Source organism: Coregonus lavaretus (genome assembly GCF_964263955.1).
Source record: "Coregonus lavaretus genome assembly, chromosome: 17".
NCBI lineage: Eukaryota > Metazoa > Chordata > Actinopteri > Salmoniformes > Salmonidae > Coregonus > Coregonus lavaretus.
The window spans coordinates 27,634,075-27,661,207 of record NC_140004.1 but is presented as its reverse complement, the minus strand read 5'-3'; the positions used below and the strand labels follow the sequence as shown (position 1 = coordinate 27,661,207).

Genomic DNA, 27,133 nt, shown 5'->3' with positions numbered 1-27,133 from the left:
CTTTTGTCCCTCAAAATAGGGTTTGCTAACCAGACCGAAGGTATGCGTAGAATTGGTTAACTAGAATTTGTAGAGTAAGCTATTGAAAATGAAACTGTAAAATCTATAAAATGTCTTTATGGTATGTTATGTGATGGTTGGACATAGAAAGTGTACAAGAGTGCTGTTTAGTTAAAAGAATATTTCATATAAACTAAAGAAGCTATGTTGCAATATGAACTAAGACTTCTCTCTCTCTTATTCAGAAGTCCGCAACCTCATCTCTTCCTGTAATATTGGCCAACAGTGGTGTTACCGTAGAGCAGGGTTGCCCAACCCTGTTCCTGGAGAGCTACCCTCCTGTAGGTTTTCGCTCCAACCCCAAGTGTTACTAACCTGATTCATCTTATCAACCTGCTAATTATTGGAATCAGGTGTGCTAGATTAGGGTTGGAGCAAAAACCTACAGGACGGTAGCTCTCCAGGAACAGGGTTGGGCAGTCCTGTCGTAGAGGAAGAGTCATGAAGCTGAGGGACTACTGCGGACAGGGGCCTGATTCTAACCCAGCTAGCCATATACACCCCAGCCACTGGAGTCAGGGCCTGATTCTAACCCAGCTAGCCATATACACCCCAGCCACTGGAGTCAGGGCCTGATTCTAACCCAGCTAGCCATATACACCCCAGCCACTGGAGTCAGGGCCTGATAATGGCTCCTCAAGAGACAAAGAGAGAGAGTTTACATTGATAACGCTAACTCAATCACTCACACAGACACACACAGAGAGAGACAGAGAGAGAGAGAGGGAGAGACAGAGCGAGAGACAGAGAGAGACATACAGAGAGAGAGAGCGAGAGATGAGATAGGAGGACTGGCTGTTAATAACAGGATATAGACTGTGTTTTCTTTCCGGTGAGGCAACATTTCAGTGAGGGCTTGAGGTGGAGAGGACAGTGTTTTATGGCACTACTGAAGGACCAGTTTATGGGGACCAAGTGGTTCTAAAAGGCCCATCGATCCAGACATAACGAGAGGTGTGGTCTAATTGACAGATCTGGGAAGCGTAAGTGACTTCTCTCTGGTGCTTTTGGCTCAACCTCCAATGGGAAATACAACACATTAATGTGTGGATGATTGATAATAGTGTGCTGGTCTACCTTGTCCGTCTAGACTGGCCAGACTGCGTGCTCCTCCCAGCCGGTCCCTCCTCTCCTCCTCATTCTCTTCCTTCTGAGAAGACAGGATCTCCTGAGAGGACGACTTCAGAGCAGGGATGGACGTACGAGTCCTCTTAGAGGGGGAGAACCGAATGGCTGCAGAGAGACAGAGAGAGGGAGAGGGAAGTGGGATGGGGAGAGAGGGAGAGAGAAACAAGTGGTTGGGGAAGAGAAAAGGACAGCGTGTAGGGGAGAGAGTAAGGGGGTAGGAGTGAGGGAGTAGGGGAGAGAGTGAGGTGTTAGGGGAGAGAGTGAGGGGGGTAGGGGTAAGAGTGAGGGGGTAGGGGTGAGAGTGAGGGGGTAGGGGTGAGAGTGAGGGGGTAGGGGTGAGAGTGAGGGGGTAGGGGTGAGAGTGAGGGGGGTAGGGGTGAGAGTGAGGGGGTAGGGGTGAGAGTGAGGGGGTAGGGGTGAGAGTGAGGGGGGTAGGGGTGAGAGTGAGGGGGGTAGGGGAGAGAGTGAGGGTAGAGCAAGAGAGAAAGAGGGAGAGATGGAGGGAACAGATTACCCTGATTGCAACCATTATCGTGCATAATCAAGCTTGAAACATCTGTCCCAAATTAGCAGTAAAATTATCAAACTGTTAACGCATAATGATCATTATGCAACTGTCCCCCAGACGTTCCATTCTGACTCCCAAGCAGAGCATGAAATCCTCTCCCCTCCCCATTATATCTAACTGTGCAGAAGCATTGCCATAATAACACCAAGCAGCTAAATCCCAAATCATTGCAGAAACCATCTTCATTAAATCAGCATTGCACACTGCTTTATTTCATCTTGAAACATTCCACAAGTCAAAACCCTGAAATGAGAAGGGCTTCAGCCACTTGGGTGGGTTCCTAAATTACCCCCACTGGGGGGCTGGCATGGCCACCACCCAAACAGAGGGCAGAGGGCAGAGGGCAACCATAGAGTCCTGTTAATAGGGCGAAACTAAACACCTCTCTGATAACAACAAGCTATTTCTGGGAATATTATTCTGTTTGGTAAAAGTACTAAAGGCAGAACAGAACTACTAAAATATGCAACTACATAAATATATGCATTACTGTAAGTCGCTTTGGATAAAAGCATCTGCTTAATGGCATACAGTTTATTATATATTGAGAATCAATGTCAAGAATCTATATCAGTATGTCAGCGTAAGCTGAAAGCACAGCGAGAGGAGCTGAGGGAGGGTTTGAAACCTGACCTATTTAATTGACTGACAACAGTGTGCATGTGTAACTGGATCATCCACATAACAAACTGGTAACACACAATCACTTCCTCTCACAGGATAAATGTATACTGTACATCAACACAGCTGTTTTGTTGCCTTCAACACAGCGGATATCCCTATATTTACTGGAATGTTCAGTGAGTCCTAGTTAAACAACATCGTTATGTTATATATTCTATTACATCAAGATATGACTGTAACATAATAACCTACAGTGTCTATCAATCATATCCACTCCACAATCACCTGCTATTGCAGGTGACTAACACATCAATCTGTACAAACATTACCAATAGTTTACAGTTGACTAAACTGTCCGTGACACACCGATGTAGTGTTATTGTAGTCTCAGTATCTGAGTCAGCCCTCATACCCTTTTTACCATTACCCTTGTTTTCTGGTCCCAGTGCCTGGCATGTGTGACAGTTTAAGTCCTAACATAAATGTTTCCCTGTCATAGGGGACTGAGTAACAGAAGCCAGCAGACTTACTCTGAGTCTTCCGGAACACCGAAGTGCTCATGAACTTGAGGAATCGGTTGGCATAGAAACCAGGCCGGTGCACAGAGACAGAGTCCTGAGGACAGAACAGAAGACAATACAGGCTTTTATCAGAGAAGGCTATTTGAGATCAATAAGAATGGAACCTATGAATGGTGTGTATTCAGAAGGACACACGTATCAGATGTGCAGCATATCAACTTACGCCGTCGTAGACCAGGGCTTTCCATGAGTGTTCCAACTTCTTAATGAATCTGAGGGGGGAACAAGAAGCCTTGTAACAAACGGAGCTTGTTATGCAACAAACTCAACCCCCCCACCAAGCCCCATCACCCAAAACCTGAGATGCTTCCCCTTGACACCAAAGACCGAACAGGAACCACAGCAGTTTAATATTACGTAATATGCTCCCATTCTAGTTACATTTTACACTGTAATTGATGGACTGAAGAAAGCAAACAGTTGGCAAGGGAAGAGGATTAAGATGAAAATATATATGGGGAACAATATGAAGCTATCCATTACATTGTGTTCATTATGTAACTCCCCAACCAAGATACTGACAGATAGGTCCTGAGGTCAGCTTAGAGATGCTGAGATATGGACAGGGGAACAGGGGACAAGCTTTAGGGACACTTCTGTCTCTCTGACCCAAGAGGCTTGTCACACAGAGGAGCTTCTCTCTCTTTCTCTCTCTCTTTTTCCCCTCTTCCTACCTCTTCTCTCTCCCTCACTCCCCGCATTGGGACAGAAAATCAATGCTTCACCAGAGTGAATAGGAAAGACTGATATCTACAGAACCCTTTTTAACAGAGTTGGATAGAAAAGGATGCTTTAAGGACCCAGGGGAGTGGTTGTTTGATATCCATCAATCAAACTATTTAATGCTAACTAGTCTGTGGTAGCAACGATGCCCATCGAAAAAACAACCCTGTGAGGGTTATCAAACCCTCCATGTTACAGAATATTATAGTATGATATTATGCAATATAATACATGTTATAGCATGTTATGAAGTCATGTTTTACCTGTAGGACTGCAGGATGTCGATGATGCCCAGGAAAATAAGCAGCTTCTCTTCTTTGTGTGATTTGGCAGGAATTCCACCCATCCTGAAATACAGCACAGTAAATACCGGTCCAATCACAGAATGTAGTCAGTCAGGATTATCTGCAAAGTCATCCTTCAAACATTCACCTCAAGTCTTAAAAGCATCTCAGGTTGTCAGGACACACATTAAGGGTTTTGATCATTGTAAGTGTTTGTAAGAGTTTTGCCATGTATTTTTCAGTGTATGTGAATGTGAGTACGTTTAAATGTCATCAAACTATTACTATGTACAGTTGAAGTCAGAAGTTTACATACACCTTAGCCAAATACATTTCAACTCAGTTTTTCACAATCCCTGACATTTAATCCTAGTAAAAATTCATGTCTTAGATCAGTTAGGATCACCACTATATTTTAAGAATGTGAAATGTCAGAATAATAGTAGAGAGAATTATTTCTTTCAGCTTTTATTTCTTTCATCACATTCCCAATGGGTCAGAAGTTTACATACACTCAATTAGTATTTGGTAGCATTGCCTTTAAAATTGTTTAACTTAGGTCAAACGTTTCGGGTTTTGGCCCATTCCCCCTGACAGAGCTGGTGTAACTGAGTCAGGTTTGTAGGCCTCCTTGCTTGCAAACGCTTTTTCAGTTCTGCCCATAAATATTCTATAGGATTGAGGTCAGGGCTTTGTGATGGCCACTCCAATACCTTGACTTTGTTGTCCTTAAGTCATTTTGCCACAACTTTGGAAGTATGCTTGGGGTCATTGTCCATTTGGAAGACCCATTTGCGACCAAGCTTTAACTTCCTGATTGATGTCGTAAGATGTTGCTTCAATATATCTACATAATTTTCCTTCCTCATGATGCCATCTATTTTGTGAAGTGCACCAGTCCCTCCTGCAGCAAAGCACCCCCACAGCATGATGCTGCCACCCCCGTGCTTCATGGTTGGGATGGTGTTCTTCGGCTTGCAAGCAACCCCCTTTTTCCTCCAAACATAACGATGGTCATTATGGCCAAACAGTTCTATTTTTGTTTCATCAGACCAGAGGACATTTCTCCAAAAAGTATGATCTTTGTCCCCATGTGCAGTTGCAAACCGTAGTCTGGCTTTTTTATGGTGGTTTTGGAGCAGTGGCTTCTTCCTTGCTGAGCGGTCTTTCAGGTTCTGTCGATATAGGACTTGTTTTACTGTGGATATAGATACTTTTGTACCTGTTTCCTCCAGCATCTTCACAAGGTCCTTTGCTGTTGTTCTGGGATTGATTTGCACTTTTCGCACCAAAGTACGTTCATCTCTAGGAGACAGAACACGTCTCCTTCCTGAGCGGTATGACGGCTGCGTGGTCCCATGGTGTTTATACTTGCGTACTATTGCGGACTATTGTTTGTCTTTTCTGATTTCTTTTGATTTTCCCATGATATCAAACAAAGAGGCACTGAGTTTGAAGGTAGGCCTTGAAATACATCCACAGGTACACCTCCAATTGACTCAAATGATGTCAATTAGCCTATCAGAAGCTTCTAAAGCCATGACATCATTTTCTGGAATTTTCCAAGCTGTTTAAAGGCACCGTCAACTTAGTGTATGTAAACTTCTGACCCACTGGAATTGTGATACAGTGAATTATAAGTGAAATAATCTGTCTGTAAACAACTGTTGGAAAAATTACTTGTGTCATGCACAAAGTAGATGTCCTAACCGACTTGCCAAAACTATAGTTTGTTAACAAGTGGTTGAAAAACGAGTTTTAATGACTCCAACCTAAGTGTATGTAAACTTCCGACTTCAACTGTATATGATTGTGTACTGTTCGTGTGTTTATCTTTGAATGTGTATGGGCAGTATGACTGAGGTGAGCTGACTCACGTGTCGTCTGTGGTGTGGGCCTCGGCAGCCTTGCCGTCCCCCTGGATAGACTCCATGGCTGTGGAGTAGAGGACCCTCTGGGCCACGGGCCGCTTGCCGTCCCCCCCTGCCTGACCCGGCTCGCCGCCCTCTTTCGGACTCTGGTCCAGGACATGCACGGCCAGAAGCAGACTGTAGTCCATGATCTTAAAGCTCTCCAACACCTGCAGCACACAACATGAAACCACATGGTTAATTAACATAATCTGAAACAACATCAAAACAACCCATAGGCTAGCAAAGAGTGGAAAAACAGTTGGAGCTGTGTTGGCCTTGCTCTAAGTCCGGAAACTGACCCATATCAGACACAGCTGTGTGCATTTTAAACAAAAGTGTGACCCATATTTCTGTGTGACCCAAGATAAATAGGCAATAGTGATATTATATTCCATTCTACTCTGTAGACCGGAGGATTTAGTTACACAGACCTGAAAAGTGCAAAGTGTGTCATGTAACCGCTACGCTAAGCATTTTCATTACCCTGAAGATTGGTGCCTCAAACACCAGAAAGAATTTAAGAAACCTTTCTGTAACCGACACTTGAGCTACAGTTTATAAACAAAGGTGTGACAGTTGAGTCATGTATTACACATTGACCTGTGTGAGGGGCCTTCTGCCCGTCTGCTCCCAGGGTTTCTCAGGCCCCAGGTTTCCTCTCACTGCTCAAATGGAACAATCACATGACACCAGAGGGGTCTCAAGAAACACAATCTGAAAATGGGGTCAAGGGCGCAGTCAGGCCTCTGAGTACCAATGCAGGGTGGGTTTAGCCTTGCTGGAAGTGCTTTTGCATGCAAATTGAGAGTGTGTGTGTGTGGACGTGGGCTTGCTTGCTTGATATGTGGAAAGTCATCCTTTTTATAATGCCTTCAGACATAATAAGATTAGCTTATTTTGGATGCAAATTTGATCATCTAGTTTGCCTGATTGAATCTTCTCATTCTAAGCATTAGTGTAGCAATCCCCAAAACATCCAAAAATAGCAATCTCTGTCTGTCTGTCTGTCTGTCTGTCTGTCTGTCTGTCTGTCTGTCTGTCTGTCTGTCTGTCTGTCTGTCTGTCTGTCTGTCTGTCTGTCTGTCTGTCTGTCTGTCTGTCTGTCTGTCTGTCTGTCTGTCTGTCTGTCTGTCTGTCTGTCTGTCTGTCTGTCTGTGTCTGTCTGAGAGATGACAACAAGAAACAAAAAGCAGGAACAGGGAAGGAAACAGCAGGTTGTGGAAAGTCTGTCATAATGTGGAACACCCAGACAAATGCGGCTTGAACGCAGACGTAAAAATTACAGGAATGGTCATCATGATCGTCATCGTAACCCCTAGAGTCTGCTCTCAGTTGGATTCCGTAAACCGTATTTCCAACATCGTGAACGTCCAAAATGGCACCCTATTCACTAGTTCAAAAGTAGTGCACTATAAAGAGCATAGGGCACCATAACAGACTCAGCCATCATTATCCGTTATATGGAACTGGCTAGTAGAAAACAGACTAAGGAATATCATGGTTCATTAGTTATTTAGTGTCCTTTTATGACTTTGCAAATCACGAACAAGCACACACGCACAGCCACACAAACACACACAGCCACACAAACAGCCACACAAACACAAACACAGCCATACACACACACACACACAAACATACACACACACACAGCCACACAAACACACAGCCACACACACACACACACACACACACACACACACACACACACACAGTCACACACACACAGCCACAGCCACACAAACACACACATTCAGAATAAACACTTGTGCTCTTGTTCGAGCTTTGCCTTTTCCATGTCTCTGATTTGCATCCCTTCCTCCTGACTCCCCCGTCCTTTTCAAAGGCAACCATTTTGAATAGAGCCACACACCAACCTGCTCGGAAAAGGCTATACGGACACTCCTGACCTGCAAACCGATATTTAATTTCAGAATTGGTTAAAATCAGGTTAGGCTTAGGGTTTGGTTAAGGTTAAGGTAAGGGTCAGTTTTAGATTTTGGTTTTTTAGAGGTGAGGAGTGTCCTTAAAATAATTACATTTCTCAGCTTTTACATTGACATTTCATGTAGTGTCTCCATTCCATGTTACCATTTCCAATTCAATGACTTTCCATATGTTTGTTATGTTAGGTAGCCAAAGTAGTGCACTACATGGGGAATAGGGTGTCATTTGAGATCAGCCGTGGTTTGATTGGTTTTGTGAGAGAGGGCATTGTTGTCCCTGTCATGTCCAATGGAATGACAGAATCACATGACATGGCAGGAGGAGAGGGGGACCCATAAAAGGTTGTTTTTGTCGGACAACATGACTCGCCTCGAGTTCTATAACAATTATGAGAAGAAAACAAATCCCAACCATTCTGTGTGTGTTTGTGCAGGGATTAAGAAATCGTTAAGACACTTTATGTTGGTGTTTCCTTTATTTTGGCAGATACCTGAATGTTCTTGTGATAAAACTTAATCCACAGTAATGATTTTATAAACTATTGATCCTCTGTGGCTAAATGATGCTCTCTGTTGTATTTTGAACATTGCCTCTTGCGGCCCAGCCTACGGGCTTGGGCCCAGCCCCTGACTCACACAATTGACCAGTCACATTATGCAGTTATTATACAGTTTATTATATACAGTATATATTTCCTTCTTTTTTTTTGCTGCATCTTGGACCCCCCACGGGCTTGGGCCCAGGAGCTTCAGCCCCGGTAAGCCCCTGCATTAATCCGGCCCCTTTGTGTGTGCGTGCGTGTATGCTTGTATGTGTGCATGTGAGCGTACGTGTTTGTTTCTGTCTCAAATTAATAGGGGGATTCCCAGACAAAAACCTTTTCAGACATCAAGCTAAATGCCACTCCACGTCCCACTGCCCTAGTCACAAACAGACCTCAACAACATCTCAGAGCCTAGCCATGCAGTGACAATTACATTGCTCTCTGTTACAAGATAGAGTCTAAACAATGGCCCTCAAGCTGTGTCTGTCTGCATGCCTCCCTCCCTCCCCTCTCTCTCCCTCCATCTTCTCTCTCCCTCTCTCGTTCTAGTCATAGCACTGGGCATGGTTTATTCATGTTCTTAGTTCATTCGCCATATGGAGGGCATTGAGGGAGCTGCTGTGAGATGGAGAGGAGGGAAAAAGTACTCTACATTTCCCTCAGTGACCCACATACAGCAGCAGAAACTTCCTGGTCTCCCTCTCTCAACTCACCCCTTACCTCCCCTCCATACCCTGGCTGAATCTCCTTACAACCCTAACCTCTTCCTCCCCCTCACATGTCCCTCTCGATCCCCCTCTATCCCCCTCTCCTGTTTTTCGGTGCTGCAGCAGGCTCTGGGGCTAGGGGTTTACTGCTTACTCATGGAAACGGACAGAGATTCTGCTTAGGGGGCACTTTGCTTACCGCTCAGGAGGGGAAAGCAGGAAGCCGTGACAATAACAAACTAGCTACAGTCCAGTCACTTACAGTACAACCACTGCTCAGACACACACACAGCTCACTAGCGTTAAACATTTAAAGAGGTCTCATGCTGAACTTCTGTTCTGGGTTATAGTTACAGAATGTATTTATGTCTCTTAACAACTCTCCCTACTGAAAAAACTACAAAATAAGAAAACATTTACACAAGGAGGCGTCTCAAAAACAAATATTGTGTCAGATTCATGATGTCAAAGACACTGTGCTCCAGCCCCACTGTCCACACAGACAGACACAGCCCCCCCCCCCAAACAGACAGACACAGCCCCACTGTCCACACAGACAGACACAGCCCCCCCCCCCAAACAGACAGACACAGCCCCACTGTCCACACAGACAGACACAGCCCCCCCCCCCCCAAACAGACAGACACAGCCCCACTGTCCACACAGACAGACACAGCCCCCCCCCGAAACAGACACAGTCATTATGAAACCTGGCCCTGGAACACTAATGACCTGCATGAAACACTGTTCCCTTTATACTTTGAAGTACAGAGGAAGTGAGAGAAGAGAGAGATAGGGAGGGACAGAGAGACAGAGGTCCTCTAAAAGACTTCAAACAAGAGGCCATCTTAGAGTGTCTGTGAATAGGGCTGGCGCAATTACCGCCTAACCGTGTAACCGACAGTTATGGATAAAGACCATCATGAAAATAAAATAACCGCTATTCCAATGGTTATTACGGTGACCACGGTCATTTGGCTGGCCCCATTACCGTCACCCAAAATTCCATGACCATCACAGCCCTATCTGTAAACCACTGTTATCCCCTCTTCACCATTCTGAGCTAATAGAAAGTCAACATTGAGGAGTGTGTGAGTTTAGTTAACAAACACAAGGAGAGCAGAGGAGATGAATCAGCCAGCTATAGCAGCCAAAGCCATCAAGGCGTGACTCCAGGCGGTGTCCCAAAGGGGAGTCATCAGAAACACACAGGACTGCCTGTTACCAAACAGGCCTATATATACCCACAACACCATGTTACTCATGCAGACTAACTCCATTCATTAAATCACCACTTGTCGTTTGCTGTTGAAAAACAGCTCCGTTTTGCTAATCTCAGAGTCTCTGATAAAATGAAAGTACCTAAACCTGGTTCCCAGAAGCCATAATGTTGTTATGGGGGAGTAAAACAAATGCCCTTGACAATCACATCGTAGGCTGTAACGTTTCCACGTTTTCAAAGGTTGGATACCTTAAACAGGAGGTGTGTCTTCCTTCCTGTTCCTGGTCTACTTCCTGATGTCTACATCCTGGTTGGAGACAGAGTGAAGCACCCCGTGTCAGGAGACAGACAGACAGGGGAACACTACCATGCTCTCTCTGTCAGGGACAACACACACACTGTCACAACATAGGGCTAACAGCTTCTGGTTTAAAGTTGTCCTTCCCTAGGCACATATCTAGGATCAGCTAACCCTCCACATATACTAACTGTAACTTAACTGTTGAAAATGCTAAAATGACCTTAGATCAGTGCCTAGGGGCAACTTCATCCTTCTCCCACATGAGATATGTGCCGTCATCCCCTCTGAGCTAGCACAGAAGGCCAGGGTTATGTACAGTACATAGGGTAATGTAAGAACTATACTGTATAATAATAGCTGAATAAGACTATTCACCATTGTCAATGATTATGTGATCACCATCCATTTGATCTGTGACAGTCCACATTATGATTGATTACGTGTTTTCAATCAATCAACCAATTTTCCATTTACAATCAGGTAGTGTAGGTTTAAGCAGAGCACAATGACAGAACACAATGACAACATTGATATATAAGATAGATATACACTGAGTATACCAAACATTAGGAACACTTTCCTAATATTGAGTTGATGTCCTTTAGGTGGTGGACCATTCTTGATACACACAGGAAACTGTTGAGCGTGAAAAACTCAGCAACGTTGCAGTTCTTGACACAAACCGGTGCGCCTGGCACCTACTAACATACCCCATTCAAAGGCACTTAAATCTTTTGTCTTGCCCATTCACCCTCTGAATGGCACACATACACAATCCATGTCTCAAGGCTTAAAAATCCTTCTTCAACCTGTCTCCTCCCCTACAGCTACACTGATTGAAGTGGATTTAACAAGTGACATCATTAAGGGATCATAGCTTTCACCTGGATTCACTTGGTCAGTCAGTCTATGTCATGGAAACAGCAGGTGTTCTTAATGTTTAGTAGACTCAGTGTACAGCATAGTAGTGCCGTAGGCCTATAGTTCTCTAGGTTGACTTGTTGTGGTCCTGTTTGTTCTATGTATATTTTAGGAGTGGTAAAGTAGCTCCTGGCTCCTGGCTCAGAGCAGAGTTGTGGTGTTCTGTTAAACAATAGCTCTGATCCCACTACTTCACTAGATTAGACAGGCCAATCTGAAATAGACAGGAATGCAGCCTCAGATTGGACTCCTATCTTTAGACTGGTGCTCTCTCTTACTTTCTCTCTCTCACGCTGCTGGGAACATTTCTTAATCACATTCAGTGTTTTGAGAGCTGTCATGGAACTGAACAGAGCTCAGAGCTCCCAATGAACCCACAGTGGAAACACACAGTCCCAGTGCCCAACGCTGCAGAAACACACAGTCCTCTTTCTCAAAACACTCTGTCCAACCCTACAACACACACACACACACACACACACACACACACACACACACACACACTGTTCTGGGCTTGTATACAATGTGGCAGAGTATGAAGTGGAAGAGTGGAGAGAGAGTGTGTGTGGGTGTGGCGCATGTGCGTGTGTGCATACTTGCATTAGTGTACATGCGTGTGTGTACAGTTGAAGTCGGAAGTTTACATACACTTAGTTGACTGTGCCTTTAAACAGCTTGGAAAATTCCAGAAAATGATGTCATGGCTTTAGAAGCTTCTGATAGGCTAATTGACATCATTTGAATCAATTGGAGGTGTACCTGTGGATGTATTTCAAGGCCTACCTTCAAACTCAGTGCCTCTTTGCTTGACATCATGGGAAAATCAAAAGAAATCAGCCAAGACCTCCGAATTTTTTTTTAGACCTCCAGAAGTCTGGTTCATCCTTGGGAGCAATTTCCAAACGCCTGAAGGTACCACGTTCATCTGTACTAACAATAGTACGCAAGTATAAACACCATGGGACCTATAAATAAATAATTCTCTCTAGTATTATTCTGACATTTCACATTCTTAAAATAAAGTGGTGATCCTAACTGACCTAAGACAGGGAATTTTTACTAGGATTAAATGTCAGGAATTGTGAAATACTGAGTTTAAATGTATTTGGCTAAGGTGTATGTAAACTTCCGACTTCAACTGTAGCTGTGTGTACGTGTATGCAGTGTATACTATTTGAGCGTGTGTACTGAGTGCAGAGTATCTTGTTTGAATGGGAGAGGTTACTGATTTCCCATAGACAGAGTGAGTCCAGCTACAAATACAATCTGTGTCCTTTCCTACTTCTGGCATCTGACCCAATATCCAAGGGATGACATCACAAGTCCAGAGTTTGGGAATGAAAAGAGCAGACCATAGAGATGAGCTTACAGATAGTGCTATCAATTGAGCCTTCTCATCTGATAGTACTTCTAGTTTCTAATTCTAGCATGACTGGAAAAGCCAGAATGACTCTCCATAAACTGCATACAATACTGAAAGAATGTGAGGAATCTGCTTTGTTTTGTTAAACTGCCTCTGCAATGTGTTTGCTAAGATGTGTTGCAATACTGGGATGACTCGGGAAGTTTAAATGACATAACATTCAAACCAGCTGTGTAATCTGCTTTTCTTGGTACTCAAGACAGTGTTGTAGCACAGCTTCGCCAGGCCCCACCACAAGGTCGGAGCTTGAGCCCGACTCGACAGTCGGACTGACAGACGGATGAACAGAGACACACACCTGTCCGAGTCCACACCTACCCGGCAGTCTCTCTGTAGGGTCTTCATCAGGGCATTGTATGTTTCAGCGTCGAAGTAGAGCCCTTCATGCATGTCCTGGAAGTCCAAGTCCTTGTAGACGGGACAGGCCTTCTCCCTCTCCTTCCTGGAGGCACGTCTCTTGTAGGTTGAGCCCTTCAGATCGTACTTGTAGTGCATCTTGACGGAGCGCGGCAACACGTTGTTCATCACCACCAGCCGGATGTTGACGCCTCCAGACTGGATGCAGTATAAGCCGTAGAACTTAGGCAACAGCGTGCGTGGGTTCTGGTTCAGGTTCTGTGTGTGGATGTGGAGAGACAGGTGGATTACAGTAAGTCGATTATTAAGGTTCTGGATTGAGGTTAGAGTTCATATAGCTCTGGATACTCAGTTAACCATTAATCCCAAACCTTAAACATCAGTTTTATTCCACTGTTTAAAGGCCTGAGACCAGAAATGACACCCTATACCCTATTTAGCGCACTACTTTTGAACAGAGCTCTATGGGCCCAGGTCAATAGTAGTGCACTATATAGAGAACGCAGACCAGGTTGGGTAGGTTACTCACCATGTAGTAACCTGGGAGTAGTTTCTGGAGAAACTCTGCCTCTTTGTGCTGGACAGTTTTGATGATGAACTCGTCATCGCTGGTAAGGTAGAACAGAGAGCCGCTGGCCCCGGGGTTGGACAGCTCAATCAGAGGCTCATTACAGATAGAGTACTGAGGAGAAAAACAACAACACAACTGGTTTAGTAAACAACAACACACAATATAACTGGTTTAATATGCCTGTAAAAACAACAACACAATACAACTGGTGAGGTATGCCTGTACAACCATAACCTAGTCGCAGATCTGTTTGTGCCATTGAACGAGCTGTCTAATCCTGGGAAACATCCTCAGGAAAATAAAGTTCTCTCCTGATTTATAAAGCACAACTTATACCATGGACAAACAACTAACACACCACCGTTGTTTATTGTGTGGTTAAAAAACTTGTATTCCAATTGGGGTGGTCTGGAAAACAAACATACTGTTTCATTCATTCAAAGATGCTTGAGTGGCTTTTCTGGCGCGGTATATCATTAACACTCACCCACGCACACACGCACACCCCCTACCTCACACACACACCCTACCTCTCACACACACCCTAACTCTCACACACACCCTAACTCTCACACACACACACACACGTTACAAACTGAGTGAAAGGTCTGTTTTGCTAGGAGTGTCTTTAGACAGGTGGTCAATAGTTCAGTGAGGGTGTGGCATCAGTATTGTAGTTGGAGATTCATTCAGCTTTTACAAACCACATATTTAGCTTTATTGCTTCCACAGAGCTCATCTAAGACCAGCAATAAGCCTCAGAGCACGGGGTGAATGTATTGTTTCCACCAGCATGTGGGTGTGTTTATCAGTTGTACCTTCACAAACAAAGCCCATGTCTGTACACAAAATAACATTTCCAGTTTAGCTTACATGAGATGAGCCTCTGGCAATAGAGCCTACGTACAACAACCGTTCCAAGAACATCTCTTGTGTTATTCTTCATATGAACAGAAAAGCCCTAGTCTAACATAGAACCCCCTCTGTGTGGAAATCAAAGGAATAGGGGAAGTCAGTGAGGAAAGGCAGAAGTGGTGTGTTCATTAAACACTAGTTTTTCATGATAAGTGCAGTAGAAGGGAAACAGCGCTGTGTGTTCTGAGAGAGAGAGAGAGAGAGAGAGAGAGAGAGAGAGAGAGAGAGAGAGAGAGAGAGAGAGAGAGAGAGAGAGAGAAGGCATGGGATTCTCCACAGACTCTCTGACTGATGGCAGTCTGCAATCACGTTGAGCCCACAGCACGAACACATCCGCAATTTATCTGCATTTGCATTCAGGAGCCTGGGGGGTAGTGTGTGTTTGTGTCTATGAGTGAGAGAGTGTGTGTTCTGTCTTAATTAAGCTGATTTGTTGCTTCGGTCTCTGAATAAATGCATAATCAACACAAGGACACACATTAAGACAGCGTTTGCTTCACCCTTCAGTCTCTCTCCCTCTTTCAGTCTGCCTTTCTCTGGCTTTCACTCTTTCTTTGCTTGTCGTGTACCCTTTTGTCTGCTAGCAATGATGACTGATGATGAATGCAGAAAGTGGCAGGACATTCATAAGAGCTGTGGTGAGGCTGGGTGCAACAGCCTTGAAGTAAAGAGCGTGAATACAAAACATAAAGCTATGGGCATAATAGAAAAGAATGGTAGAAAATAATTTCAAATGATAAGTGTGAGTGGAATAATATATAGATATAGACAGCATACAGTATGATATATGTACAGTTGAAGTCGGAGGTTTACATACACCTTAGCCAAATACATTTAAACTCAGTTTTTCACAATTCCTGACATTTAATCCTAGTAAAAATTCCCTGTCTTAGGTCAGTTAGGATCACCACTTTATTTTAAGAATATGAAATGTCAGAATAATAGTAGAGCGAATGATTTAGTTCAGCTTTTCTTTCTTTCATCATATTCCAAGTGGGTCAGAAGTTTACATACACTCAATTAGTATTTGGTAGCATTGCCTATAAATTGTTTAACTTGGGTCAAACGTTTTGGGTAGCCTTCCACAAGCTTCCCACAATAAGTTGGGTGAATTTTGGCCCATTCCCCCTGACAGAGCTGGTGTAACTGAGTCAGGTTTGTAGGCCTCCTTGCTCGCACACGCTTTTTCAGTTCTGCCCACACATTTTCTATAGGATTGTGGTCAGGGCTTTGTGATGGCCACTCCAATACCTTGACTTTGTTGTCCTTAAGCCATTTTGCCACAACTTTGGAAGTATGCTTGGGGTCATTGTCCATTTGGAAGACCCATTTGCGACCAAGCTTTAAATTCCTGACTGATGTCTTGAGATGTTGCTTCAATATATCCACATCATTTTCCTTCCTCATGATGCCATCTATTTTGTGAAGTGCACCAGTCCCTCCTGCAGCAAAGCACCCCCACAGCATGATGCTGCCACCCCCGTGCTTCACAGTTGGGATGGTGTTCTTCGGCTTGCAAGCTGCCCCCTTTTTCCTCCAAACATAACAATGGTCATTATGGCCAAACAGTTCTATTTTTGTTTCATCAGACCAGAGGACATTTCTCCAAAAAGTATGATCTTTGTCCCCATGTGCAGTTGCAAACTGTAGTCTGGCTTTTTTATGGCGGTTTTGGAGCAGTGGCTTCTTCCTTGCTGAGCGGCCTTTCAGGTTATGTCGATATAGGACTCGTTTTACTGTGGATATAGATACTTTTGTACCTGTTTCCTCCAGCATCTTCACAAGGTCCTTTGCTGTTTGCATTTTTCGCACCAAAGTATGTTCATCTCTAGGAGACAGAACGTGTCTCCTTCCTGAGCGGTATGACGGCTGCGTGGTCCCATGGTGTTTATACTTGTGTACTATTGTTTGTACAGATGAAGGTGGTACCTTCAGATGTTTGGAAATTGCTCCCAAGGATGAACCAGACTTGTGGAGGCTACAATTCTTTTTCTGAGGTCTTGGCTGATTTCTTTTCATTTTCCAATGATTTCAAGCAAAGAGACACTGAGTTTGAAGGTAGGCCTTGAAATACATCCACAGGTACACCTCCAATTGACTCAAATGATGTCAATTAGCCTATCAGAAACTTCTAAAGCCATTACATCATTTTCTGGAATTTTCCAAGCTGTTTAAAGGCACAGTCAACTTAGTGTATGTAAACTTCTGACCCACTGGAATTGTGATACAGTGAATTATAAGTGAAATAATCTGTCTGTAAACAATTGTTTGGAAAATTACTTGTGTCATGCACAAAGTAGATGTCCTAACTGACTTGCCAAAACTATAGTTTGTTAACAATAAATTTGTGGAGTGGTTGAAAAATGAGTTTTAATGACTCCAACCTAAGTGTATGTAAACTTCCGACTTCAACTGTATATATACTGTATATACTGTATGGTAGTACTGCATATTGAAACTCCATGGTGTATTCTCCTCTGCTCTACCTGTTCCAGTGATAATGACAGCAGAATAATAGAGAGTGGTAATGACTTTGACCTGAAGGGCCTCTCTCTCTGACATGCCTCCTGAGTTGGATCGGTCAGCAAGGGGTAAACTCCTGATACACGCACATCCTCTGGGAAATTACAGCCTGATTTAATTTCAATTAAACCCATCATAATGAAAGAATGCCAATTAGCATGACCATTACCTCACCTCACCCCCCCTCCCCAGCCCAACCCCAATCCACCTCCACAGCTGGATACGTAGAACAGGGTAAAACCACTGCTCTCACGGGGTGGCAGGTAGTCTAGCGGTTAAGAGCTCAACAGGTCGCTGGTTCGAATCCCCGAGCTGACTAGGTGAAAAATCTGTCGATGTGCCTTGAGCAAGGCACTTAACCCTAATTGCTCCTGTTAGTCGCTCTGGATAAGAGCGTCTGCTAAATTACTAAAATGTTTACATGTAAACGTATAAAATACACTTTAGTCACCACTGATCCCAATGAGTTGATTGGAGAAAGCTACTGTACATGATAGGTAGGATGAACTCTAACCTATAGGATGTGTCTCGATCAGGTGCAGTGTTTAGACCTACCAGGTAGTCATCTGGTTTGATCCCGAAGAGCTCTCGGAAGTAGCGGAACGCCAGCGGGGCGTAGGTTTTGAAGCGAAAGTCTGGGTAGTGGTGCGCCGGTGTTAGGTTGCTCCCTTCGCTGATGGAAACAAGACCAACCGGACAACATAGACACAGAACAGTTAGTTAGAATATCCTCACAAACACATTTTGCAAACAATTATCACACACTCTCAGCAAAGAGGGAGGGGGGGGTCTATAACTAGAACACATCTTCATGTCAGAGCATTCAGCCCATTCAGTTCCATTCAGTTCCATTCAGCGTGGCATGAAGTAACGCGACACACCTCCGTGTGTATTGACTTTAGTACAGTAACCCATGATGGCAAGCCAGATGAACCGGTATTCCAGTGGCACACAGCCCTGTTTAGAGGTCAGAGCCTGGAGAGAGAGCATGGCTCTGATTACCCTAAACAATACCTATACAACACAATACAACACCATACAACACCTTACAACACAATACAACACCACACCATACAACACCTTACAATACAACACAACACCATACAACACAGGAGACTAGCACTATGATGATATGAGCTCTGTGTCCAATGAAAGAGAGAGAGAGAGACTACATAAGACACATTTCTGTTTTACTTTCTTTCTCTTTCTACTATATGAGATACTGGCATGGCTCATGTAAAGACTGACCCATTTTAACATGAACCTGTAGCTTTGCCAGGTGGAACAGAACACAGGGGGTCTGCTGGGTGATTAGCTTAGCTCCAGATGCTCCTATACATCTTTTAGAGAATAACAACACCCCAAATGCACACTGCACCCTAAATCTAAATCCATTAAAAGTGGGTTAACAAGGCTTTGTTTTCCAGGGCATCTCAACGCCAACCTGCTTTCAAAACCAGGTTTTTGGAACCTGACTTGGCTAAGATGTTGAGCTGTACCGCAGTGCTTTCCATCAGCAACAGGATAAGCTACAACCTGGCTCTGCTGTGTAACACAATAGGTGTTATTATCAGCCTACACCTGAATGACATTACACTGCTCATTTAGTGTGTGTAGCAAGGAGAATGACCTCCAGCTGCACAGAGCTATGTGCTGCCTGCCTGCTGTGAGTGAAAGGCCTCATATTAGAACCATTTAGACTAAGGAGAACACAACTGCACACAGATATGACAGTGTCTTTCATAGTGTACTTTTAGAGAAAATAAGACTAGACAAGTTACACCAGATAAACAATGTGGGAGTCAGAAAATGTCTGAGAAGTACAGGCGTCCAAAGCCAGCCTGGCAAGTAGAGTAAAGGGAACCCTTGCAGATGAGGGAAGTGGAGGAGGACCACCTCTAAGCGCTCTCTGTCGGTCACTCAGTCCTGTGTCTCTCAGTTGAGAGAGAGGGGGGGGAGGGAGAGAGAGAGATGGAGAGACTGCTGTCCTGTTACTGTATGCCTGTAGTCACGTCATGGCTTAACCTTCCTCCTCCACTCATTTTGTTTTGTTTGTTTTTCCTCCCTGGAGTCTTGTCTCTTCTAGCAGAGGTTAAAACACCTGGTCTCTCCAGTGTTGTCATTGTCACCTGCCCTCTGAGTCAAAAGATGCCCATGAAGAGAAAGAGAAAACTTGTTAATTTCAACATTCTGGGATGGCTATTGCACCTGTGTCCAGTAGAGTAATTTACCTAACATCACATTACCCTGCAGTATATACACTGAGTCTACAAAACATAAAGAATACCTGCTCTTTCCATGACATAGACTGACCAGGTGAATCCAGGTGAAAGCTATGATCCCTTATTGATGTCACTTGTTAAATCCACTTCAATTAGTGTAGATGAAGGGGAGGAGACAGGTAAAATAAGGATTTTTAAGCCTTGAGACAATTGAGACATGGATTGTGTAAGGGTGCCATTCAGAGGGTGAATGTGCAAGACTAAAGATTGAACGGGGTATGGTAGTAGGTGCAAGGCGCACCGGTTTGTGTCAAGAACTGCAACGCTGCTGGGTTTTTCACGCTCAACAGTTACCGGTGTATCAAGAATGGTCCACCACCCAAAGGACATCCAGCCAACTGTGGGAAGCTTTCGACACCTTGTAGAGTCCATGCCCCGACGAATTGAGGCTATTCTTAGGGCAAAATGGGGGGGTGCAACTCAATATTAGGAAGGTGTTCCTAATATTTGGTATACTCACTGTATATTGAAATTAGCATAATGATGGTGAAACAGTCTAAACTGAAAGCATGCCCAGTTTCAATTGAAGGACAGACTTTGCATGTGCTGATGTGCCATTTGGAAAGTGACACGCAGAAAGCATTTCCTAGTCCAAGTCTCTGCAGGGCTTGGAAGGGAAAGAGGCTGGCCAATCAAGAGGTTGAAATTCTCTGGTGATTTTCTGTTTTTCATTTGGGGAGAGGTTTGTTGAATTTTTTGTTCATTGTGGTCGGTAACAGATTCTCTAGATCAGGGGCGTCAAACATACGGCCGCGGGCCTGATTGGGTCCAATCCGGCCCGCGGGTGGTTTGAATAAAAATAAATAAATAATAACAATAATATTTTTGGGGCTGGGATAAACAAAATCAGTATACTTAAAAATAACTAAAAACTAATCGAAACTGTGTAGAAATGATAATGGACCTACATTCATACAGTTTCTTGACTGTGTCCACCTCACTAATAATCACCGAAATGAAAGCTAGACAGTCAGGAAGCATCTAAAATTCCAAAAACGATGGATAGAGGACTATTTCTATGCACATTTTGACAGCAAGGAAATAATAACACATTTTCAGTGCGGCCCTCCGGACCTCGTTGAAGACCGAATGCGGCCCCTGGGCAAAATTAGTTTGACACCCCTGCTCTAGATCTTGAGCAAAATTTGTGAGACATACTCAACATAGACGAGAAGCTTATTCAAACAGTGCATGACCAAGTGACGTGGTCTGATGGCATTAATAATATCATCTATTGCGCGCTGTGTGTGTGTGTTTGTTTGTGTGTATGTGCGCGTTTGTGTGCTTGCGTGTGTTTGTATGCATGTGTGTGTGTGTGTGTGCGTGCGTGAGTATTCCTAGGTGTGTGCTGGGTTATGTAAGGTGTTTCTTTAAGCTGATGATTATTAAGATAGATGATTGTATGGCCCAGGCACGGCACGCAGTATGTTTTGTACTCTGGCATTAAGTGACACAGTAAGCTGATTCCCAGGGTCTTGGGTATTCAATCCACTAGAGAGACTGGGTCCGCATACCATGACTTCATCTAGCTGATTCACACTCATGTTAAATGATAGATGCGTCTTTCTATTCTTTGGGATATGAACCCTGGGAATCCATCTCTCTCTGTGCATCATTACTGTTTAAGGAGAACGCCTCCCCCCTCTTGTCTCATGAAGCGATCTAGACATGAAGCTTTCCTATTTCAGCTAGCAGACAGATTGAGCTCAACCTGTGTTCCTCTTTTCATTCACAGGCTCACTGCTGGAGAAAATTCTGCCGTTTGATTACATATATGCAGAGGGGGTTGAAAAGAGAACACACAGAAGACTGTTATGTATAGAACACCTGCCTCCGAATTACATCTTCAAACTAAGGGCAACCATGGCATCTGTGACAGAGAGGGAGAAGCGTTCATCCAAGTATACGGGTAAGATAGTCTAGCTAGCTACATTTTCAGATATTATACGTTTCTAATTTTGTCAGAAAGTCATTTTCATTGCAAGTTAAAGCGTACTGCTAGCTAGCTAGCTAACGTTAGCTGGCTGGCTCACTAGCTAACGTTACGTGTATGATCTGTGTAATAATATTATTTGTCTCTCAGAGCCATTTGCATTGCTAGTTATAGCCCAATGTTAGCTAGCTAGCTAACATTGAACCTAGTTGGTTAGCTTTAGCTACAGATTCATGCAGGGTAGTAACGTTATGAGTTGGGATTATGGTTTATTGTTTAGCTAGCTAGCTACATGTCTAAACAAAAGACTTCACTATGCAAGTAACCATTTCAATGTACCATTTACACCTTCTGTATCCTGTGGATGTGACAAATAAACGTTGATTTTATTTGATATAGTGTGTGTTTATGGTAATGTTAAAAACAACATGACCTGCACCAAAGTCAAATTAGGATATAACGTTAGGCCAACGAGACAGTGTCCAAGTTCTAAAATTCTCCGGTAGAATGCCCTGCTTTTATTTCGTCACACTCACAACCGTAAGCTATTTTCTGTAATTAGCTCGCCATTAACTTGTAAATAAGGATCTTGTTGTGAGTTTATTTTCCTTTAATAATGAATACAAATTAGCTAAAGTTAAGATGTTGTCAGCATTGCAGTGAAGTTCTCCTGCAACAGGGTGATCAAATTAATATCCTACATCTGTAGCATCCAGTGGAGGCTGCTGAAGGGAGGACGGCTCATAATAATTTCTTGAATGGAGCTAATGGAATGGCATCAAACACATGGAAACTATGTGTTTGATGTATTTGATACCATCCCACTTATTCCGCTCCAGCCATTGCCATGAACCTGTCCTCCCCAATTAAGGTGCCACCAACCTCCTGTGGTAGCATCACTATAATCATCAGTAATGTCCCTGCTCCTCACCTGGGCAGGAAGACGCTCTCCACGACGTAGAAGTCCTGCATGAGAACATCTCTGTCAGGTTTGGAGGTCAGGTTGCCCACCGTGTAGCCGATGCCCAACTGGATAGCCCCTTTCAGGGCTGACGACGTGGTCTGAGGGTGAGGGACAACCAAACACACCAATCAACCAATCAACCAATCAATCAACCAATCAATTGATCAATTACATGTTTCTTTGTATGGTGCTTTTTACAAAGAGGCGTAAACTCAAAAGGGCAAGAAGGTAGCAAATTCCCTAGAACAGAATGGTACTAACTTCTGAGATACTGTACTAAGAACTGAGGCATGTTTTGTATAGGTCAGTGTAAGATGGGCGTTCAGGAATATACAATACAGTCAGAAAACAATGTCAGATTCTCTGAAACAAGCACGTTACAGTAATGACATTGAAAGCCAGTTGATGCCAAGATGGGTGGTTATTTTGACAAATGACACTGTTACATAGCTTCAATAGCTCTGAAAATGTCAAATGAATTACCTAGATGTTTCAAATAGCCTGCAATTTTTGCAATAAGCCCTGTTACATTGTGTGTGCCAAAATCCCATCACCACCAGTGATGTCTAATCCAAATGAAAATACAGTAAAGCAGCAAATGGACTGTGAGCATGGCTTCCCAGGCATGCTATATCTGCAAGGTCAGGACATAATGTACTAACTGTGTAGAAGCAGGATATTAAATGGACATCAAAGGTGAAGGCTTCTTGGACTTCATCATAGTGATGAATGGGAATTCATTCCAACAACAATCACTGTGAAACCTCCCTTCATGGTTCTCATAAAAGGCCAATAAAATCCATCCAGAGAGTGAGTCAGTATGGAGGGATGAAACTTTACCTTCTTGTATGTTTTCTCTCCGCTTGTGTTCCGAGACCCTCCCACTCCATTTTCTGTGGTCGTTGACATCTGATGAGAGGAGAGCAGAAGATGAAGAAACTCACTAGTCACAAGATTAGTAAGAAATAAACAAAGTATTTTCAGGTGCTAAGTCAGTGGTACAGGAATACAGTCAATTCACACTGACTGACTAGGAATACATTCATCTTGGATTATTGCATAATGTCAACTCAAGACACAGCTCACAAAGACAGAGTTTTTTCCACAACCGTTTTGTCTCAGTCCAGACTAGATGAACACAGAGGCCTTCAAGTTTTACTTTGACTAATAGAACCATGTAGATTGATGAGGTATGCATTTTTTATCAAAAGAGAAATTGGCGTGCTCAGCTCAAACGTTTGTAGTGACAAAATGTCTTCAGGTGCATATAGGGAAGAGTTGAGCAATTTTTTACTAGGCTTGGGCGGTATACCGTATACCGGTGTACTTGCAAATAGCCACGGGATGGTTTTACAATACCATTGAAACTATTTATTTGAAGGTTTTCACACAAAATAATAATAAATACAGTGGGGAGAACAAGTATTTGATACACAGACGATTTTGCAGGTTTTCCTATTTACAAAGCATGTAGAGGTCTGTAATTTTTATCATAGGTACACTTCAACTGTGAGAGGGAATCTAAAACAAAAATCCAGAAAATCACATTGTATGATTTCTAAGTAATTAATTTGCATTTTATTGCATGACATAAGTATTTGATACATCAGAAAAGCAGAACTTAATATTTGGTACAGAAACCTTTGTTTGCAATTACAGAGATCATATGTTTCCTGTAGGTCTTGACCAGGTTTGCACACACTACAGCAGGGATTTTGGCCCACTCCTCCATACAGACCTTCTCCAGATCCTTCAGGTTTCGGGGCTGTCGCTGGGCAATACGGACTTTCAGCTCCCTCCAAAGATTTTCTATTGGGTTCAGGTCTGGAGACTGGCTAGGCCACTCCAGGACCTTGACATGCTTCTTACGGAGCCACTCCTTAGTTGCCCTGGCTGTGTGTTTCGGGACGTTGTCATGCTGGAAGACCCAGCCACGACCCATCTTCAATGCTCTTACTGAGGGAAGGAGGTTGTTGGCCAAGATCTCGTGATACATGGCCCCATCCATCCTCCCCTCAATACGGTGCAGTCGTCCTGTCCCCTTTGCAGAAAAGCATCCCCATAGAATGATGTTTCCACCTCCATGCTTCACGGTTGGGATGGTGTTCTTGGGGTTGTACTCATCCTTCTTCTTCCTCCAAACACGGCGAGTGGAGTTTAGACCAAATAGCTCTATTTTTGTCTCATCAGACCACATGACCTTCTCCCATTCCTCCTCTGGATCATCCAGATGGTCACAGATGGCAAACTTCAGACGGGCCTGGACATGCGCTGGCTTGAGCAGGGGGACCTTGCGTGCGCTGCAGGATTTTAATCAATGACGGCGTAGTGTGTTACTAATGGTTTTCTTTGAGACTGTGGTCCCAGCTCTCTTCAGGTCATTGACCAGGTCCTGCTGTGTAGTTCTGGGCAGATCCCCTACCTTCCTCATGATCATTGATGCCCCACGAGGTGAGATCTTGCATGGAGCCCCAGACCGAGGGTGATTGACCGTCATCTTGAACTTCTTCCATTTTCTAATAATTGCGCCAACAGTTGTTGCCTTCTCACCAAGCTGCTTGCCTATTGTCCTGTAGCCCATCCCAGCCTTGTGCAGGTCTACAATTGTATGTCCTTACACAGCTCTCTGGTGTTGGCCATTGTGGAGAGGTTGGAGTCTGTTTGATTGAGTGTGTGGACAGGTGTCTTTTATACAGGTAACGAGTTCAAACAGGTGATGCAATAAAATGCAAATTAATTACTTAAAAATCATACAATGTGATTTTCTGGATTTTTGTTTTAGATTCAGTCTCTCACAGTTGAAGTGTGCCTCTACATGCTTTGTAAGTAGGAAAACCTGCAAAATTGGCAGTGTATCAAATACTTGTTCTCCCCACTGTATATATGTGTAGCTAATTTTTAAGTAAATACCTGCAGTCATCTTGTGTAAGACATAAGAAAATCAAGCAGATCGTGTTCATCTTGGATTATTGCATAATGTAAACTATAGTGCAACTATAGTTTTCCTTCACAGAAATATTAGTGCAACACATTCGGCAGAAAATAGCTTCAACAGAAGTGCAACGCTATTTGGCTGGCAGCCACACAAGTAAATTAGTTTACAATTAAAAAGCAAGGTATTTTTTCCAAAAAACGATATCTCCGATGTTTATCATAAAAATAATGTAGCCAGCTTCATTACCTAATGTTTCGCTTAAAGTTAATCTTGCAATTTACCGGAGAAGTAGGCTGGCTACACTGACAAAAGTACTGGAAAAGGTAGCTACACATCAGTCAGAACTCTGTCTGCTGATACATGAATTCTCATCCAAGTGGAGAAGTGCAACTGAAGCACTAAATTAGTTTGATGCCGAGCAGAAATTACAATAAGAAGCATTTTAGATCTGCGTTTACAAAACGCAGCAAGATATTTCTTATGCGTTTTATCTTTTTTTCCTGCGTGAATTCTGCGTTAACGCAACCGCTAAGTTTAACTTGCTAGTTATCTAAGTAAGTAGCTTAATTAATAAAGTGACGGATCATCATATTGTGTTAGCTTTCTACTGTGTTTGAGAAGTCAAAGCCCTTTGGATGAGTTACACTATTATGGCCAAAAGTATGTGCTCGTCGAACATCTCATTCCAAAATCATGGGCATTAATATGAAGTTGGTCCACCCTTTGCTGCTATAACAACCTCCACTCTTCTGGGGAGGCTTTCCACTAGATGTTGGGACTTGTTTCCATTCAGCCACAAGAGCATTAGTGAGGTCAGGCACTGATGTTGGGCGATTAGGCCTGGCTCGCAGTCGGCATTCCAATTCATCCCAAAGGTGATCGATGGGGTTGAGGTCAGGGCTCTGTGCAGGCCAGTCAAGTTCTTCCACACTGATCTCGACAAACCATTTCTGTATGGACCTCGCTTTGTGCACGGGGGCATTGTCATGCTGAAACAGGAAAGGGCCTTCCCCAAACTGTTGCCACAAAGTTGGAAGCACAGAATCGTCTAGAATATCATTGTATGCTGTTAAGATTTCCCTTCACTGGAACAAAGGGGCCTAGTCCGAACCATGAAAAACAGCCCCAGACCATTATTCCTCATCCACCAAACTTTACAGTTGGCACTATGCATTGGGGCAGGTAGCGTTCTCCTGGCATCCGCCAAACCCAGATTAGTCCGTTGGACTGCCAGATGGTGAAGCGTGATTCATCACTCCAGAGAACCAATGCTCCAGAGTCCAATGGCAGCGAGCTTTACACCACTCCAGCCGACGCTTGGCATTGCGCATGGTGATCTTAGGCTTGTGTGCGGCTGCTCAGCCATGAAAACCCATTTCACAAAGCTCCCGACGAACAGTTATTGTGCTGATGTTGCTTCCAGAGGCAGTTTGGAACTCGGTAGTGAGGACAGACGATTGTTACGTGCTGCACGGTTCAGCACTCGGCGGTCCCGTTCTGTGAGTTTATATGGCCTACCACTTCGCGGCTTAGCCGTTGTTGCTCCTAGACGTTTCCACTTCACAATAACAGACGCCCAATGGGCTTTTTTGTTATTCTTTTGGGAGAGAAGGAAGGTATGAAGATATGAAAATCTGGATACCGCCCAACCCTATTTTTTACATTCAGCATCACTCTCACACAAATATAGTGTTCTTTCTAACAAAG

The 27,133-nt window shown here is 43.7% G+C and overlaps 1 protein-coding gene across 1 annotated transcript in view; it reads right to left on the bottom strand.

Moving 5' to 3' along the window:
* Window positions 1-27,133, bottom strand: part of LOC311144733 (phosphatidylinositol 4-phosphate 5-kinase type-1 beta-like) — a 68,910-nt gene that overhangs the window by 4,619 nt on the left and 37,158 nt on the right. Inside the window, exons 3-12 of the mRNA XM_084180829.1 lie at window positions 23,332-23,400; window positions 22,459-22,589; window positions 17,868-17,985; window positions 13,833-13,985; window positions 13,265-13,561; window positions 5,846-6,048; window positions 3,948-4,031; window positions 3,125-3,173; window positions 2,911-2,995; window positions 1,138-1,293 (exon numbers count right to left, since the gene is read on the bottom strand). Coding sequence (XP_084036955.1) covers window positions 1,138-1,293; window positions 2,911-2,995; window positions 3,125-3,173; window positions 3,948-4,031; window positions 5,846-6,048; window positions 13,265-13,561; window positions 13,833-13,985; window positions 17,868-17,985; window positions 22,459-22,589; window positions 23,332-23,400 — 1,345 coding nt within the window. The remainder of the gene's footprint in view (window positions 1-1,137; window positions 1,294-2,910; window positions 2,996-3,124; window positions 3,174-3,947; window positions 4,032-5,845; window positions 6,049-13,264; window positions 13,562-13,832; window positions 13,986-17,867; window positions 17,986-22,458; window positions 22,590-23,331; window positions 23,401-27,133) is intronic.